This window comes from Aythya ferina (assembly GCF_964211825.1).
Source record: "Aythya ferina genome assembly, chromosome: 19".
Taxonomy (NCBI): domain Eukaryota; kingdom Metazoa; phylum Chordata; class Aves; order Anseriformes; family Anatidae; genus Aythya; species Aythya ferina.
The window spans coordinates 7824060-7839745 of record NC_140309.1 but is presented as its reverse complement, the minus strand read 5'-3'; the positions used below and the strand labels follow the sequence as shown (position 1 = coordinate 7839745).

Genomic DNA, 15686 nt, shown 5'->3' with positions numbered 1-15686 from the left:
TGCGGGGCTTTCGCACTGCCCGGGGTGGAAATCCAAAACTCTGGGGGTCACGGGCTAATGGGATGTTTTCCCCTCTGTCCATAGCCATGTTGTAGGGACGAGAGGTGGAAGGCACAGATGGGGAAGGTGGGCGATGGCAGGGTTTGTCTCTGTGTGTTTTTTTTTTGTTCTCGTTGCACAACAGCCCCTGCTCCTGCGCTCTGTGTCGTAACCCTTCCACCGCCCCACTTCCCACCTCCTCCTCTGCTACCCCCCGGCCGCGGGGGTCCTGTCCCGTGGGACAGGAATCACGGAGTTGTGGGTCTAATCACGGGGCAGTCATCTCCGTGGGGGAAGTCCTTGCGAAATTGCTCGTGGTACCGGCACCGCGCCTGCTCCGTCCCGCCTCGGTGCACGACGCCTCCGTCCACGTGGAGAACGAGGGTGGCTGCGGGCTCTGGGGGGGGCTGGGCTGCACCTCCCCGTGCCAAAACATCCCTGCTGCTGGGCAGGGACATCAGGGCATCCTCCAGGCTCGGGAGGTGCCTTCTGGAGCGGGGAGGTTTCAGCAGCTCCCCTCGCACAGCCGTGCACAATGTTTATTTCCACGTGCCCTGGAAAAGGGGTCTCGGAGAGCGCCGCTGAGTTTTGCGGTCTCGATGTTGGTCTGAGCATTCATCAGCCTCGTTTCCCAAATGCCAGGAGAGCTGGGTTTTAGTTGTGGTGAGGGGCAGCTCTCCTGGTCCCAGCGTGGCCCCAGGGGCAGAGGTACCAGGGGCAGAGGCGAGGGGACAGACTGCAGCCACAGAGGAAGGGCAGCGCGTGGCTGCGCGGAGCGGAGCAGTCCCCTTTCCCTTACTAAGCAATCCTCCCTTCCTCCACCGAAGAGCCTGCTAACCACTTTCTTATCTTTCTTAACTCTGCAAAACAATCTCTGGCAAGGCAGGCATCCTCCGAAATGGCAGAGGAAATAAATTCCCCCAGTCCCTGAAAAGGAAAAGATCGGAGGCTCTTGCAGCAGGGAGAGCAGCCCCTGCCCTCAGAGCGCCGATGTTGGTGCCACGTTGGCTCCAGCGAGGATACGGGTCTCGCCTTCCTCCTTCCCCAGCCTGGGACCATGGTTTGGGGGCAGATTTCCAGGGGCTTGGCCTCCCTGGTTAGTGTTTTCTGTAGGATCTGTGAGGGAGGAGCAGGGTGGGCTCCCTCGGTCTTGGCTTGGCATCGCTCTGCTTGAATTTTTCTCCTTTTCCCCTGGGAAGCCGGGGGATGTGCTGGGGGCTGGGGGTGCTGGCTGTAACAGGGAGCCCCTGGCTGTCACTTGCAGTTTCTCCTGGACTCGTCTGCCTCTCTCACAGGCCTGCTTGGAAGCTGAGCTTTTTCAGTCCCTCGCTCTCCTGCCTGGCAGCTGAAGCGCGCGGTCCTGTGCTCAGGGAGAGCAGAAATGCCCCAGGTGATCCCCAGCTGGGGGAAGTGGTTTTCCCAGCGCCCAGCGGTGCTGTGCAGGGGCAGCTTGGTTGCAGGAGAGCTTTCTGCCATGGAAATCCCTGCAGCCTCCTAGCAGAGGCAGCGTCCTGCCATGCAGGGAAGCTCCCAGCCCTCGCTGTGCTGCTGGAGCACAAGGAGAGCCCGGCCAGGAGCCACGCTCGCCAAGCGGACAAAGCCCTGTGTCACTGCAGAGACCTCCTGCACCCAAATCGTCTTCCCAGGGATGTTTCCTCCAGGCTGAAGTCGTGCTCCTCTCTCAGTTTGCCACCACCCAGTGGGAACGGGCCATCGGGGTAGCCCTCACCGTGCCCACCACCCAGCTGCAGGTTGTAGGACGCAGCCTGGAGCCATCCCCCGTGCCGCCAGCGCCGCCGCTCCCCGGAGAGGAGCTGGCGAGAGGAGCGGACAAAACGATTCCTCGGCGCGTTAACAGGTGAATAAAACATCAGGGCGAGGCTTTCCAAACGTCAGGCAAAGCCAAAAGCCGGGTTTGGAAGCCATCAGAAACTTTCCTCTGTGGAGCTGGGAAGCTCCTCACGCTTCAGAGCAGCAGCCGGTGCCGGCGGCCGTCCCAGCCAGCGCTCCGGTCACCCCGGGCACGGGAGCACGGGGCTGGACGATGGCTTTCCAGCCAGAGCAGCTGCTTTGGGGCTGACTTTTCCAGCAGGAACTGCTGCTGCTGAGGTCCTGCAGTAGCCTCAGGTGTGTTTTGGGGTGCACAGCTTTCCCCAACCCCCGTGGCAAGGTGGGAGCAAGGAGGGAAGGTTGGAGAGGAGCCAGGAGAGGTGCTGCAGGGCCGTGCCACGGCACGAAGGGTTTGAGGGGCGCAGAGTGGGACCTGTGGCAGTGCGGGTGTCCTGGTTGGAGTTTTATTTTTCTTCTGGCCTAGCTGAGTACAAATTCAATCTGTGTTCCTGCCCCGCAACCACCTGGTGCCAGTCAGGGGGCGAGAACTGGCCCCTGGCAGACGGGCAGCTCTGGGGATTGCTGCAGGCTTGGCACACCCGTGCAGGGCTCCCCTTCTCCTGGTTGTCGAGAGCAGGCTCCAAGCCCCAGATGTGCTTCCCCACGTCTTTGGTGGGTCTCCCTCAGCTCCTTCATCTCCTACAGCTGCCAAGTACCAGCACCTGGGTGCAGTTAGAGGACATGGTAGAAATCTGTGTGGGCTGCTCTGGCTATAACTGGTCTCTGGCACCAAAAACTGGATACCTCAGCCCAGACCCATCTTCTCCCCAGCTTTGCACCTTCCTATCATCCACACTTCTTCTCTGCAGCGCTGCCTGGCACGAGCAAGGCCAGTCTTAGCCCAGCAAATCCTCATGATGGGCACCTGGCTCCTTTTCCATGCGGCTTTCCAGGGCTGGAAAGATGGAAGCGCTCACCAGGCTGAGAGCACAGCTGCTCCCGGGACTCCCCTGAGACCACGCAGGGGCTGGAGCTGTGCTCTGCAAGGCAGGGCTGCTGGGAGAGAGGTTGTGGTCTGGGCTTTCTCTTCGAGGAGCCACAGCTTTGCACAAAAAGCACTTCTCCAGCAACGGTGATGGGAAGGAGCAACCAGCAAGGTACCTCCGAGCTTCCCCATCCTCCCCGGGCACTTTCCAAGTGCCTCTCTGCTGTGCTGGGGCGGGATGGCAGCGCCGTGGTTGCGCTCCAAGGTCGTGCACCGAGGTGTGCACGTGGGAGCTGCGTCCTCCGAGCCTGCTTGCGGGGTTAGGCGACGTCAGACGTGTCTCTGAGAGAAGCTGTGGCTGAAGGCAGCCCTCAGCTGCAGAAACCAGGGCTGTGAACCAGCTGTGAGCGCTTCTGCCCAGCCGTGGCAGATGCTTTGGTCCTACCCAGGTGGCCAAACCCGAGTCTGGGGATGGGCAGGGCGAGGGACTCCTCGGCCACATCCTGGCACTGGAGCAAGCCCAGAGATGTGGGACTGGGATAAGCCAGGGTTAAACCCAGCCCAGCTTTTGTATGAGACGGTGAGCTGTGAACCCAGGAGGGATGACAGCAAACCCAGAGCTTCCCTTTGAGCCCCTGCAGCTCGCTCTGCCCCCCCTTCACCTCCGAGCTGCCTCCCCAGGGACAGGAGAAGGAGGCTCAGGGGGGAGAAGGAGGCTCAGGGTGTGGGGAGGCATTTAGCCCCGGCCTCAGAGTGGTTTATCAGGGGCACCACAGGTGTTTCACCTGGCTCGTGCCAACACTGCGTGGTTTAGGTAGTTCGGGGCTCACTTGGTTTAAGCACAGAGCCGCTGCCTCGCTCCCACCAAGCTGCATTTGAGGCAATGTGGCAAAAAAGCAGCGTTATCCCCACGCTGGGTCGTGCTTGAGCTTGGCCCTGACTCCCAGCCCTGTCCCATTCCCAGCTCAGAATCCGGGATGGGATCTCTCTGTGCTGCGACTCAAGCTCCTCCTGTCCCTTTCCCTCCCGACTCCAGCTGCGGGGACGAGCTCCGAGCAAAAACCCTTCTCCAGCTCCGCTTCCTCCGCTGTGTCTGAGTCTAAATTTTCCCCCAGCAGAGCTGCCGGCCTGCCTCCTGCCTCGGAGCATGCGGGACGGGGGCAGCCCTCCGTGGCCCGAGTCAGGCCCTCCTGGAGGTGGCGGGTCCCCCGGCTGAGCGCGGCTCCCCGGGCCAGCTGGCTCGGCCGCCGCGGGCTCCTCGGAGCAGCCGAAGGAGGCTCTGCATTCCTGCCTCGCAGTTATTTGCTCTTTAGGACGCTGCATAAAATTAACAAGTTGTAAAAGCCGATTGAAGGTGGCGGTGGGTGTGACGGCGATTTCGCCCGGCTGCAGGGAGGTGCTGAGCCCCGGGGCCGCCCGCTGCGGGGTGCTGGGGGTGACGGGGCGGCCCCCGGCGTGCTTCTGCCCCTGAGTGAGAGTGGGGCTGGTTCGTGGCAGTGTCACCCTGCTGGCCCCGGGTGCTTTTGTCCCCTGGGCACGGTGCTGGGACCGAGTCCCTTCCGTCCCCTCGAATCCCAGCAGGACACGCGCTGCGTCTCCTCCACGCCACCCCGTGCGTCGGCACCGGCTCTGGCTTCATCTTGTTAAACAGCACCACGCAGCACTCGGGGCAGGCTTTCCCTTCAGCGTGCTTTATCTGGGGGGGGAAAAAAAATAGAGGGGCTCAGCCCCCGAGCTGGGGAGGGCCCCGTGCCCTCCTGGGGACACCGGTCCCGGCCTTACCAAGGACCGCGGGCGGCAGCGAGCGCGTCCCAAATGCGCTGGAACCGCAGAGCGGCGCTGAGAACACGGCAGCTGGTGCAGCTAATGTGCAGCCCAGTGGGTCTTCGCAGGCAGTTCGGGTGTGTTAATGTGTGTCCCGCTGTGTCCCAGGCAATGATTAGGATGTTAATGTACGACCCAGGACTTGGCAGGCGCAGCGCTAACGAGCCTCCTCCTCCTCCTCGGCGTGCCCTCGCAGCCACCAGCCCTCTGCGGGTGGCTGGCGCTGAGCTGGCGGTTAGCGGGTCTGATCTAGGGGCAGATTAAAAACCTCTCATCTCTGGGCCCGGCCCGATGAGATCAAGGCTTGCAAGCGGGGCTGCTGCAGCCCGAGCCACCCCGCGATGTCCCGCGCAGTCCCCGCGAGGCACCGCGGCAGGCGGGGGCTCCGCGATCGCTGCCCGGGTCGCTCGCGCCGCAAGGGAACTGAGCCCGGGTCACATCGGAGGGCACCAGACCACTTCAGCAATTCTCAGTTTCAGTTTTCCTTTGCGAGCGGCTGCGTGCGTGTCAGGCCTATTTTCATACCCGGCGGCGACTCGAAGCCAGGCTTTCGGTTCCTGCTGTCTCGCTGCACGCTCGCAGGGGGAAGGGCGCGCGGGGCGGCTCCGTTCCCCCTGCATCGCCCAACGCGTCGGCACCGTCTGATTTTTCATGCTCGAGCTTGCCTTTTGGGAGAGCAGCCACGGCTCCCGGAGCCCCGGCACCTCTGCTGCTCTCCGGGCTGGTAGCGAGGAGCAGCCCCGTGAGCCTCCGGCACCTCCGTGGCCGTCCCCGTGGCCCCGGGCACGCCGCTGCTGCTGCGGGCACTCGCGTTTCCACCCCGAAACGGGAAGTTTCTGCCTTGCGGCTTGCCGCGTGTCACGCGAGGCTCCAAGCTGCCACTCTCGACACCCGGGTGCCAGGCACGGGTCACTCGTTTCCCAGCACCTCGAGGCAGGGCAGCCCCGCGCCGCGGCCAGCCCGGCTCCCGGAGCGCCTCTGGCACGGCCACGGCAGGCAGGGCGCGGGCCCCGGGCTGCACGTGACGGGGATGTGCGGAGCTCGTTCCCTGTTTTTCATTCATGTGGGCTGGAAAAATGTGTTCATGAGACAAGTTACTGTGGCATTATGTCATGGGCCTTCGGTCGGGCTCTTTTCTCCGCAGCAGATGAGCTGAATTGAAGCGCCGGGGCTGCGCCGGCTTGGCAGGCGGTCGGGAGTTTCCCCGCTCCTTTCTTCTGCAGGGGAGGAAGAAACGAACCCACCTGCCCCCGGCCCCGCACCCAGCCGTGGGTGACGGGGGCTTTTCTGCAATCCTCTTGGTGGCTCCCCGTCCAGGAGGCTCTGACAGCCGAGATTTCCGTCTGTGCTGCGCAGAGGTGTCAGCACCCGGCCCTGCAGGCATAGGGGAAAACCTCCCGGGCCCTAAACCAGATGTGATTGCTTTTATTTCAGGCGAAATCCCTCGCGAAGGGTGTCAGGACGGGGTGCCCGTCTCCTCCCCACCTAGCCAGCCTCTCCTGCACCCCGTTCCCTGCTGCTGTCGGGCACAGCCTGCTCGCAGCCCCGCTGCTGCCACGTGCAGGTCCCCGTGGCGGTGCTCGTGGTGCCAGAGGGCTGCCCCGCTTCCAGGGCTCGTGGAGCAGCCCGGGCACAAGGGAACTGCACGGACCGGGGCTGGAAAATCCCAGGGCTGAGCTGCCTCGGGTGAGTCAGGCCGGGTGCTGTGCACAGACCCAGCAGCGTTAGCCTGGTGAGCTGGGGGTGAACCAGGCCAGGAGGTTTCCACCACTTCCCCCGGGTCGCTGCGGCCGGCAGCTCTCTCAGGGGGCTGTTTCCCATGACAGCCATTCCCCCTGCGCTCTCGTTCCCTTTCCTTCTGACTTTCCCCTTCGCAGAATCGTTCCTAAAGGAGAGCCAGCAGGATGGGAACGTTCCTTCTGGGCCTCTTGCCGGGCTTGCTCCAGGCTGGGCATCCCAAGCAGCAAAGGGCCCGTCCAGAAGGGCCGTCCAGCCCCATTCCCAGGGCTGCTGAGCCCGCACCACCTTCTCCTTTGCTCTTTGCCCCTCTCCACCCTGCAGGGCACCCTTTTTAGGAGCAGAGTCAGTGGTTACGGGTCCCTCGCTCTCTGCTTTGCCATCACCCTGCGCCTACACCTCTCAGGAGCAGCGCCTGCCTCCTGGGGGGGGAGAAAGGGGCATCTCCTTCCCCCCCCCCCCAAATCTCGGTGAGGTTTGGGGGCGCTCGGGGCCCGAGGGGGGCACCCTCAAGCGGCGCCGTCTCCGGCTGCCCTCACGTAAAGGTGCCTCGTGCGGGCGGTAGCCGGGGTGGGAGGTTGCAGGTCAGAGCAGGGTCAGGTTTTTGACACGCACGGCAGCGACACGGCGGTTAAAATTAGCCCGCAGAGAGGAAACTGGCAGCATTGTGGAAGAGCAGAAGTTTCCTCTCACGGCAGCCTGGTGCAGCGGGGCCGCGCCGTGCGCCGCTGCCAGCCCCCTGCTCGCTGCCACCCGGCCCCATCCGTGTCCCCATTCGTGTCCCCGTCCATTCCCGGTGCTGCCAGCACCCAGTGTGTGCATGGGGCAGCGACCCTCGTGCCGTGTCCTGGCTCTCCCAGCCCCGGAGGCAGCGGGGACCTTTTGGGGTGAGGTCTCAGAGCTGTGCTGCGGGTGGGCAGAGCGGAGCCGGAGCGGTTTTGGGGGCAGGAGGAACTCGGGCACGAACAGGGACTCGGTCTGCGGGGCGGGTGGTGCTTTTAGCCCCCCGTTTGCTGGCTTTCTCTGTGTCCTTGCTGCTTCTCCCCGGAGGGAAGCACCAGAGGGGAGAGCTGCAGGTGCGGAGCCCCGCGGCCATCGGGATCCCTCTGGGGGCGCAGGCAGAGGCCCTACAGGACGGGGGCCACGGAGGCACCAGGCTCCTGTGCTCTGGAAACTCCATTTGAGAGCCTCATAAAGCGATAATTACCTGGGCTATTGAGTTTCCTTCTGGCCAGATCCATCCCAGCCTCCCTGACAAGGGCTCCCCAGTTGGTCCACGGCACCGGCCCCGCGGGACGGGGTCGGGCTGGAGCCGGGGAGGGGGGGTCTGGTCTTGGTGACGTGCCCCCAGCCGCCTGCTCTTGCACCTGCATCCCTCCCAGACCCTTTATTTTCGGGGGGGGGAGAATCTGGTGACTGAGCTGACACCAAACAGCCCGGACCAGCCCTCAGCAGGACTTTCCCCGTCCCAATGGGGCCGAGCAGGGGCCGGTACCCCCCCGGCAGCCCCGCACACGGCTCCAGGTTGCACGCAGAGGGCAGGGCAGCACCCGACGGGCTCGGGGCGCGCTGACCTCGCGCTCACCAACCTCATTTTCCCCGGGGACGCTGAGCTGGAGGCCTGGGTAAATCCCTCCCATCCCTGTTGGGAAGGCAGAGGGGAACCCCGCAGGTCCCCGCGGTGCCGCCTGCGTGCCCCGAGCGTCTCCCTGCTCTCCCGCCTCCCCCTTTGCACTGACTTTTTGTTTTCCTTTGCCTCTCCCCAACCCCCTCGCCCTCACCCCGTAGGTTATTGCAGCCGACTGCAAGAGGGTCACAGTTCTGAAGTATTTCCTGGAAGCCCTTTGTGGACAAGAAGAGCCTTTGCTGGCATTCAAGGGTGGAAAATATGTGTCAGTGGCACCCGTCCCAGACGCCATGGGAAAGGAAATGGGAAGCCAAGAGGGAAAACAACTGGAAGATCAGGTACCGTGCGGGAAGAGCGCGCCTCGGTGAAGGAAGAATCACCCCTGTGGGGCCCAGCCCCTGCCTGCCCTGCAGCTCCCGCTATTTATAGCTGCCGTGGCTGCGTGTGCGTTTTATGGGGGGAGCCGGGGGGGGGTTGGAGAGCAAATAGTGCACGGCCCCGGTCTCCTGAGTGTGCTTTGCTCGTGCCCTTTCCTGCCAGCCCAGCCCACGTGCCTCTATCTCGCCCGGCGCTATGAGTTCCAGATGCTGCTTTTTTAATTCGGAGGGGGGGGGGGGACACACACACGGACACGGGAGGGGAGGTTTAAAACCCTGCGGCCCGGGGATTTTGGGGAGGGTGGTGGGCGAGGGGGTGTCAGGGTTGAGCCTCGGGATGGAGTTTCTAGCCGTGGAGCTGGTGGCGGCAGAGGCCCGAGCTCCAGCCTCCAGCACACGTACAGGAAGAGCTGACATTGGCGCCCCGTCCCTCCCCTGCCTCTCACATCCTGATGTGATTAAGGAATTCGCCTCTTGTTTTTCTGCCCTTGCTTGTTCCTGTAGGCCTCGCTTCGCTCCAGGCTCCGTGTGTGTGTGTTTTAAGGGCTCTGCCAGCCGCTCTGCAGGTTGACTCTTTTTGCTTTTCTGTTTCATCTCGCGCTTTGAAAAGCCGGGGGAACAGCGGAGAGGGGGCAGAGCCACCCGGCTCCCCGCGCCCCCGCCCTCCGCACGGGGCCGGGGGGGGGAAAATCGCCCCTGCCGGCGCTGGGTGGTCACAGAAACAGTCATGGGGGTTGGAAGGGACCTCGAGAGATCATCGGGACCAAGCCCCAGATCATGGGATCCAGCCCCCAGTCCCTATGGTCTGTGCCGTGTGTCCCCCCCCCGGGGCTGGCAGCCAGGGGAGCCCCCAGCAGGAGCGTGCTCAGCACCCTCCTCATCTCCCTGCGTCCCTGTGGATGGCTCCAGCTGAGCACAGGATGGATTTGAGCTGAGCACGGGATGGATTCGAGGTGTTTTTGTTGCCTAGGGCTCAAAGCAGCACCCCGGGTGGCAAGAGATTGCAGGGTGGGAGACCCAGACCCCTGTCCTTCTCCTGGAGGTTGTGGGGAGGGTTTGGGGCTGACACCACTGACCGTGTGAGCTTTTGGGATCTTCAGGTCCCACCCCAAGTCACGGCGGGACGGTGCTGCTCTCTGCAACGCTCTCGTTTTAGGGTCAGCCCCCCCGATTCCTGCTGTGTAACCACGGGGAGGAGGGGGGCTGCCTCTCGCCCGGCTGTGGGAAGCTCGGTGCGTGCTCCTTGCGTAACCCCAGAGCTTCCTCCTCGGGGCCGCGGTGCAAAGCAGCTCCCAGCTTGCCAGCACGGCCAGCCCTGAGCCTGGGCAAGCAGAGCCTGACCCCAAACACCGCAGGGGATCTGTTCCCGAGGCCCCGGCACGGCTTCATCCCTCTCACAGCATCCCCCATCCTCTGTGGTCCAGGCTGTCCCGGAGAGGGAAGTGAGCCCGGGGGCTCTGCCTTCCTCCTTCCCATGGCTCAGAAGTCACCAGTGGAGAGGAGCGCTTGGTTCTGCGGCCAGGTGGCCGCGTGGCTCCGGGTGAAATGATGGAGGATGCATCCGGACAGTTTTGGGGCTGTTAAAATTAAGGCTGAGCACTCCTGCCCCGTCCCTGGGGCGCTGCGGGTCCCGCTGCCCCGTGCCGTGGCCGGGCAGCAGTGCTCTCGGCATTTCGGGGGGATCATTTGGGGCAGGATCCGTCCCAGCCCCGTTGGTTTTGTGCAGGGCAGGGAAAATCGGCACTGCAGGGTTTGGGAAGGCTCACGGTGGATGCACAGGGGAAAAAAGGGGGCCTGGGGGGCCGAGGGGGCTGCCTGGGTGAGCGGCAGAGCTGGGCTCGTGGGCAGCACGTGTGTGCTGGTGGGCCCTGCGCTGGGGAACAGGCAGGGAGGTGCAGGCAGGGACTTTTTTAGGGGAACAGCAAAGCTGGGAAGGAGCTGGGTCGTGGCTGATCCCCAGCACAGCCCGTTCTGGGGTCTCCGGAGTAGCACGAGCAACTCTGGGAAGCTCTGGAGACCTCCTGGTGGGGACAGCAGCGTGCCCAGGGCAGGGCGGAGGCGCACCGAGGTCTCCAAGTGCCCGCGCAGGCAGGAGGCTGCAGCCCCTGCGACCCCCGGGGTCGGCACAGCCGAGGCTCCTGGCCAGAGGCAGCCCCACAAAAGCGGGCTGAGAAGGATGCAAATGTTAACGGAGGAAGTAATTAACCTAATTAACCGTGGCGACGACTGCCCCCGAGACGCAGTGGGTTCTCCGTCACCTCACGCGGGGGTTTCAAACCAGGACTGCCTCTTTCTGGACCAGCTGCTGCGGCTCCAGGGAGTTTCGGGGTGGGTGCAGGAATTTCTCTGGCCTGTGCTGAGATCACACCAGAGGATGGAGGGGGCTCGTTGCTCTCCCGTGCGCCGGGTTTCCTGGCGAGGTGACGGCCGTGCGTGCGTAGCGTTATTTTGGGGCAGCACTTTCGGGGCAGGGGCACGCAGCCCGGGGTGCAGATGGGCACAAAAATACCCTGGCTGGAGGGCCGTGCAGCCTGCCCGGAGAGGCAAGGAAATGCCACGCTCCCCGCTTTGCAGAACTGAAGCCTGTAAAGCATCAGTGACTCACCCGGGGCCGTGGGAAGAGTTTTCCAAGGCTCGCCACGGTTTGATTTCGGCCCAGAGCTTTACCCAGGGCTGCCCCCCGCCCTGTGGCATCCCTGCCCCGCTCCGCTCTCTCACCTTGTCACCCCCCCTGCATGTTCACAGTTTATTTATTCGGGTTTGCTTTGAAGTATTTAGCACCAGGCTCCCGGCAGCGAGTGGGGATGAGCCGCGCTGGGCAGGGATCTGCCTCCTGGGAAGGGGGGGGGGGGGAGCAGCAGGCCCTGCCACCAGCGTCCCTGACAATGACATCTCGCCTGTTTTTGTCTTTCTGCGTTTCCTGGAAGAAGGAAGATGATGTGAGGATTGAAGCATTCGAGGATGACTCAGAGGCTGAAGGCAGCGGAGGAGAGCTGGACATCAGGGAGCTCAGAGCCAAGAAGCAGGCGCTGGCCAGGAAAGTAGCTGAGCAGCAGCGGCGGCAGGACAAGATTCAGGTAGGCTGGGATGTGCGGCTGCAGCCCCTGCTCCGCCAGGCTGGCTGAGGAGCTGCTTTGCTGCTGCACGGGGGCCGATTTTGTCTCCTTGTGCCATTTCCCTGCCGTGCTCGGGGACGAGTTCCTTCCTGGGATGCCTCACGGCACCGTGAGCTTTCCGTAGGTGCCCCCTGCGTGAAACCCAGCAGCAGGCAGCTCTGCCTTCAGAGGGCAGGGCTGAATTTTGTTGCTGAGCCACATGGGGTGAGACCTGCCCTTCCACAGCCGCGTGCTGGGGTCTCCAGGAGCCCTCGAGGAGCTGGACACCGCTCCTCCACTGAGCTCTTCGTGCTCCTTGGGGCAGAGCTGGTGGCCGTGACGCAGCACGTGCCGGGCAGCGAGCTGTCCCCGAGCTGGGACAGAGCTTTGGTGGCATCGGGGCTGTGCTGGGAGGCAGCTGTCCCGTGAATCAGGGCACAGGGAGAGGGTGGGAGCTCACCAGCTCACGTGGGAGCCAGCAGCAGGACAAACAGCCCGCGGACGGCCAGAGCGAAGCGTTGCCATCGTTATGGGGACAAACAGACGGGACGCAGGTGATCCTGGCCCGGCCCTGACCTATTCCCAGCACGTTTCCCAGTGGGAACGGGCAATTTAAACTGGTCGCACTGGTCGCAGCTGCCTGGTGGTGCTTGCTGTAGCTTTAAGAGCGAGCTCACATGCATGGCTCTTGGCTCCTCGCTCGCTCGCAGCCCCTCTTCCTCCAGCCTCGCCGCCCAGATGAGGATTTCTCAGCAGAGGAAAAAATTCTCCCTGGCTCCCCTCCCCCTCACCTCCGCCCTCTCTAATGCCCAGGGCCCTTCACTTCCATAATTCTTCATTTTCCAGCCTTGAACGTAAGCCAGACACATCTGTCTGGCCATATGCGTGAACTCTGCAGTGTGTGCCGAGGTGGTTGTAAAACAGGGCTGCTGAAGGCCCTACTGGGAGAGCGCGCACATGTGTACCCTCCGGCTGCTGGCGCCGGGCCCAGAACCACTGCGCTTCACTTTTCCAAACCCACCCCAACCTTTTTTTTTTTTTTTTTTCAGATTTCTCCTTTTTTTTTTCTTTTTTTTTTCCCCTTCGAATTTCGAGAAACCCGCGTCGAGGCGCAGGGTCTCAAACCACACCAGGAGGGAGGGAGGGAGGGAGGGAGGGAGGGCGGCGAGGCCGTCCCGGTGTTGTTGGCAGGTACCCGGCTCCCCTTTTTGAAGGATAACGAGGAAGCAAAGCCGAGCTGGGCGAGGTGGGCTGTAAATTTAAAGCTGCCCCAAGCTTGGGAAGCGGGAGGTGTCGGTCAATTCCCCGCTTCCCCGGCACGGCCAAGGGGAGCCGCACGTGCTCGGGGTGTTTGGGGAGGGCACATCCCAACCCCGGCCACCAGCCCAGCTGTGGTGTGGCCCCCCGGGATGGTCGCTGCCCCTTCTGCGGGGAGCGTGGGGGCTGCCTGGTGTGTCGGGGGCTCGCTGCCTGGCCTGCTCCTCCCTTCCTCCCCAGCCGGCGCTCGCAGGCGGAGAGAGGTCAGAATGAGGGTGTGGGCAGCTTCGGGGGCTGCACAGCTGAGAGCTGAGGTGCACTTGGAGCCCGAGCGCTCAGGGCGGAGGAGAAATCCTCGGGGCTTCGCTCAAATCAGCCCGGCTGGCTGGGAACAGCTCGGGGCTGAACATGTGTGTGCCGGCCCCGCTAGCGACCCCGCAGCCAGCTCAGCACCTCACCCCCCACCCTCAGTTTCCCTGCCTCGACCTGCAGGTCCCCGACCTTCCCAAGGGGGTTTTGTGCGTCCTGGGACCTCCTGCCTTCTGGTTTCATCACGTTTCTCTCCAGTTCACCGCTCCTCTCCCGAGTTCACGCGGCGGCTGCTCTCCAAGCCCCCCGCCCGTGACCCCGGGGACGAGTGCAGCCCCACGTACTTGCTGGAGCCGAGCAGCTGCAGCTCCTGTTCTAGCAGGGCCGAGAGCTGCAGCTCTCCAGGCACGTCCCCGTGGCCGTGCCTGCACCCTGATGGTGCCTCCTGCAGTCCGTGATGGCACAGGCAGCGACCCAGGGCTCAGGGTAAAGCCCTCATCCCTTGGCCACACCACTTCTCGTGGCCTCCCCCGAGCCCTGCAGAGCTCTCAGCGAAATCCCTGCCTTCTCCTGGCAGTTTTCATGCTCTACCTTCCTTCCTCCACCCTGCTCCCCACCTCTTGGTGCCCAGCTGTGCTGCTGGTGCAGATCACTGGCTCCGTCCTTGTCCTGGGATCCCTGAGCTGCACCAGCTGGCAGCACAGCCCCGCTCCTCCGTGCTGCAGCTCCCAACCACAACCACCGCTGCGGTCACGTTTACACCAGCCTCGAGGGCGATTTGGGCTTCGTTGTGCTTCCCTCGCTGCCCTGGTTTGGGTGTGCACGGGACCATTGCTCAGCCTGGGCTGGAAGCACGGGTCCAGGCGGAGTAAATATTAAACGGGGGCGCCTTGCTGGCACAGCTGCAGGGAACACAAGAGAGCTCAGTTCCTCTGCACGAGCCAGGACCCCAAAACCATCACGCTGAGCAGGGCCAGGTAGGGCAGAGCAGGTTTAGGTCACAGTGTGACGCATCCTGGTGCCGAGGGACAACCCTTTGTGGGGTGGCTGCTGCTCCGTGGCTGCGCCACCACCACCCTGCCCTTACCCTCATCCACGCTGGCCACGAGCAGGTGACAGCAGCGAGCTGGAGGGCCGGCCACCTCCCCGGGTGCCACCCGAATATTTTGGGGCAGGCAGGTGGAGCGGGGAGGTGGCAGGGCCGTGCCCCCCGGCCGCCCCCAGCCGCTTGGCCCGGCGCTGGGTGCGCGCAGTCCGGAGCCCCCCGTCCTTTGTGCCGCCGCCGCGCGCTGGGAGCGGCCGAGTTTCCTGCGCGGTTGAAAACATCCCACCTGAAACATAACAGGCTCTTCCTCTGGATGCTGCTATTGTTTCGCTCAGCATTACAGAAGCGGCTCGGCCGGGCGGCCAATTATGACATGTCTTCCCAAAATAGCCGCGCTCCTGTCCCTTCTGAGCCCACGGAACGGCCGCCCCCTTAAGATGCAGCCGCTCCTTTGTGGCGGTAGTGTGAGTAAGTGGCTAAATTTAGCCGCATCCCATTCACGCTCTCGTCTGGGCGCAGGAACAATGCCGCGGGTGCACACGCGCTGACACGCACCTGCCTGGGAGCCGGGTGCCTGCCGGCTGCGGAAGGCACACACCCACCCACGGCGGCTCCGCCACGGCGGCGGCCCCGGCTTGCTACCAGGCACGGGGCACGTTTACTCCTGAGGAAGACGCTGCCGAGGAACCTTGGAAGGAGGAAACCCTCCAGCAGAGGCGAGGGAGGCATTGTTCTCAGCCCTGCAAAACGCGCCTCCCCGACCCAGCACACGGGGACGGAGCGGGCAGCGGCCCCGGGGTGCCCCGCGGCTGTAGGGTGGCTCTCCAAGGGTCAGGGTAAAAGGGGTGGCAGCAGGATGGTGACGGCCCATCCATTCTGGCAGGGTGGTGTCACCCCCAGTGACCCGTCCCGGAGGTGGCACGCAGCTCTGCGGGGTTCCAGCTCCTGGCTTTCCTCTGCTGGGCTGCAGGAACCCAGCGCTGCGCTCCTGGCAGACCTCTGTGCACTGTGGCATCAGCAGAAAACGCAGCCTGGTGGCTCGACCCCCGCACAGAGCTGTCCCCTTCCCAAAATGGGATCCCTCCGGCCAGGCAGCGGCTTCCGGGGAATCCCCCAGGTGATCCCAGCTGATGGATGAGCTGGGAATTTGGGACTGTGCGCGCAGGAGTGTCTGATCTCAGTGCTGCCACCAGCTGGGGCAGCTGGGGGAGCTGCCTCCGGCTCCTGCCGAGCTCCTGGGAGAAGCCCCTGACCAGGGAGCCGTGGCCGGGATGGGGGCTGCAGGTGGGTGCGGATTTAGGGGCTGCAGTGGCCAGGAGAAGGAAAACTGCCAAGCCCTGAGAAGAGCAGCGAGCTGCTGGCCCCAGGGGTCCCCTGTCGGGTGCCAGCCCCCCAGGATCCCTCTGCCACAGAGCCAGGGAGTGCAATTAGCCCCGATAAAACCCAAATCTGCCTGTCCTGAAGTGCTCGCACTGGGGTGGGGCTGCACCAGCTCAACCCCCGAGGGTCTCCCGGACCCCACCACCCACCAAGCCACCCGGGCCACCCTCCCCTTCTACCA

General features: G+C 63.9%; 1 protein-coding gene across 2 annotated transcripts in view; it reads left to right on the top strand.

Annotated features, from left to right (window-relative positions):
• SMG6 (SMG6 nonsense mediated mRNA decay factor) overlaps window positions 1-15686 on the top strand; it is a 105154-nt gene that overhangs the window by 79335 nt on the left and 10133 nt on the right. Inside the window, exons 14-15 of one of the 2 annotated variants that reach the window (XM_084493196.1) lie at window positions 8204-8380; window positions 11350-11496. In XM_084493196.1, coding sequence (XP_084349322.1) covers window positions 8204-8380; window positions 11350-11496 — 324 coding nt within the window. Of the gene's footprint in view, window positions 1-8203; window positions 8381-11346; window positions 11497-15686 lie in introns of both variants that reach the window. The other variant, XM_084493195.1, reaches the window with a different exon arrangement.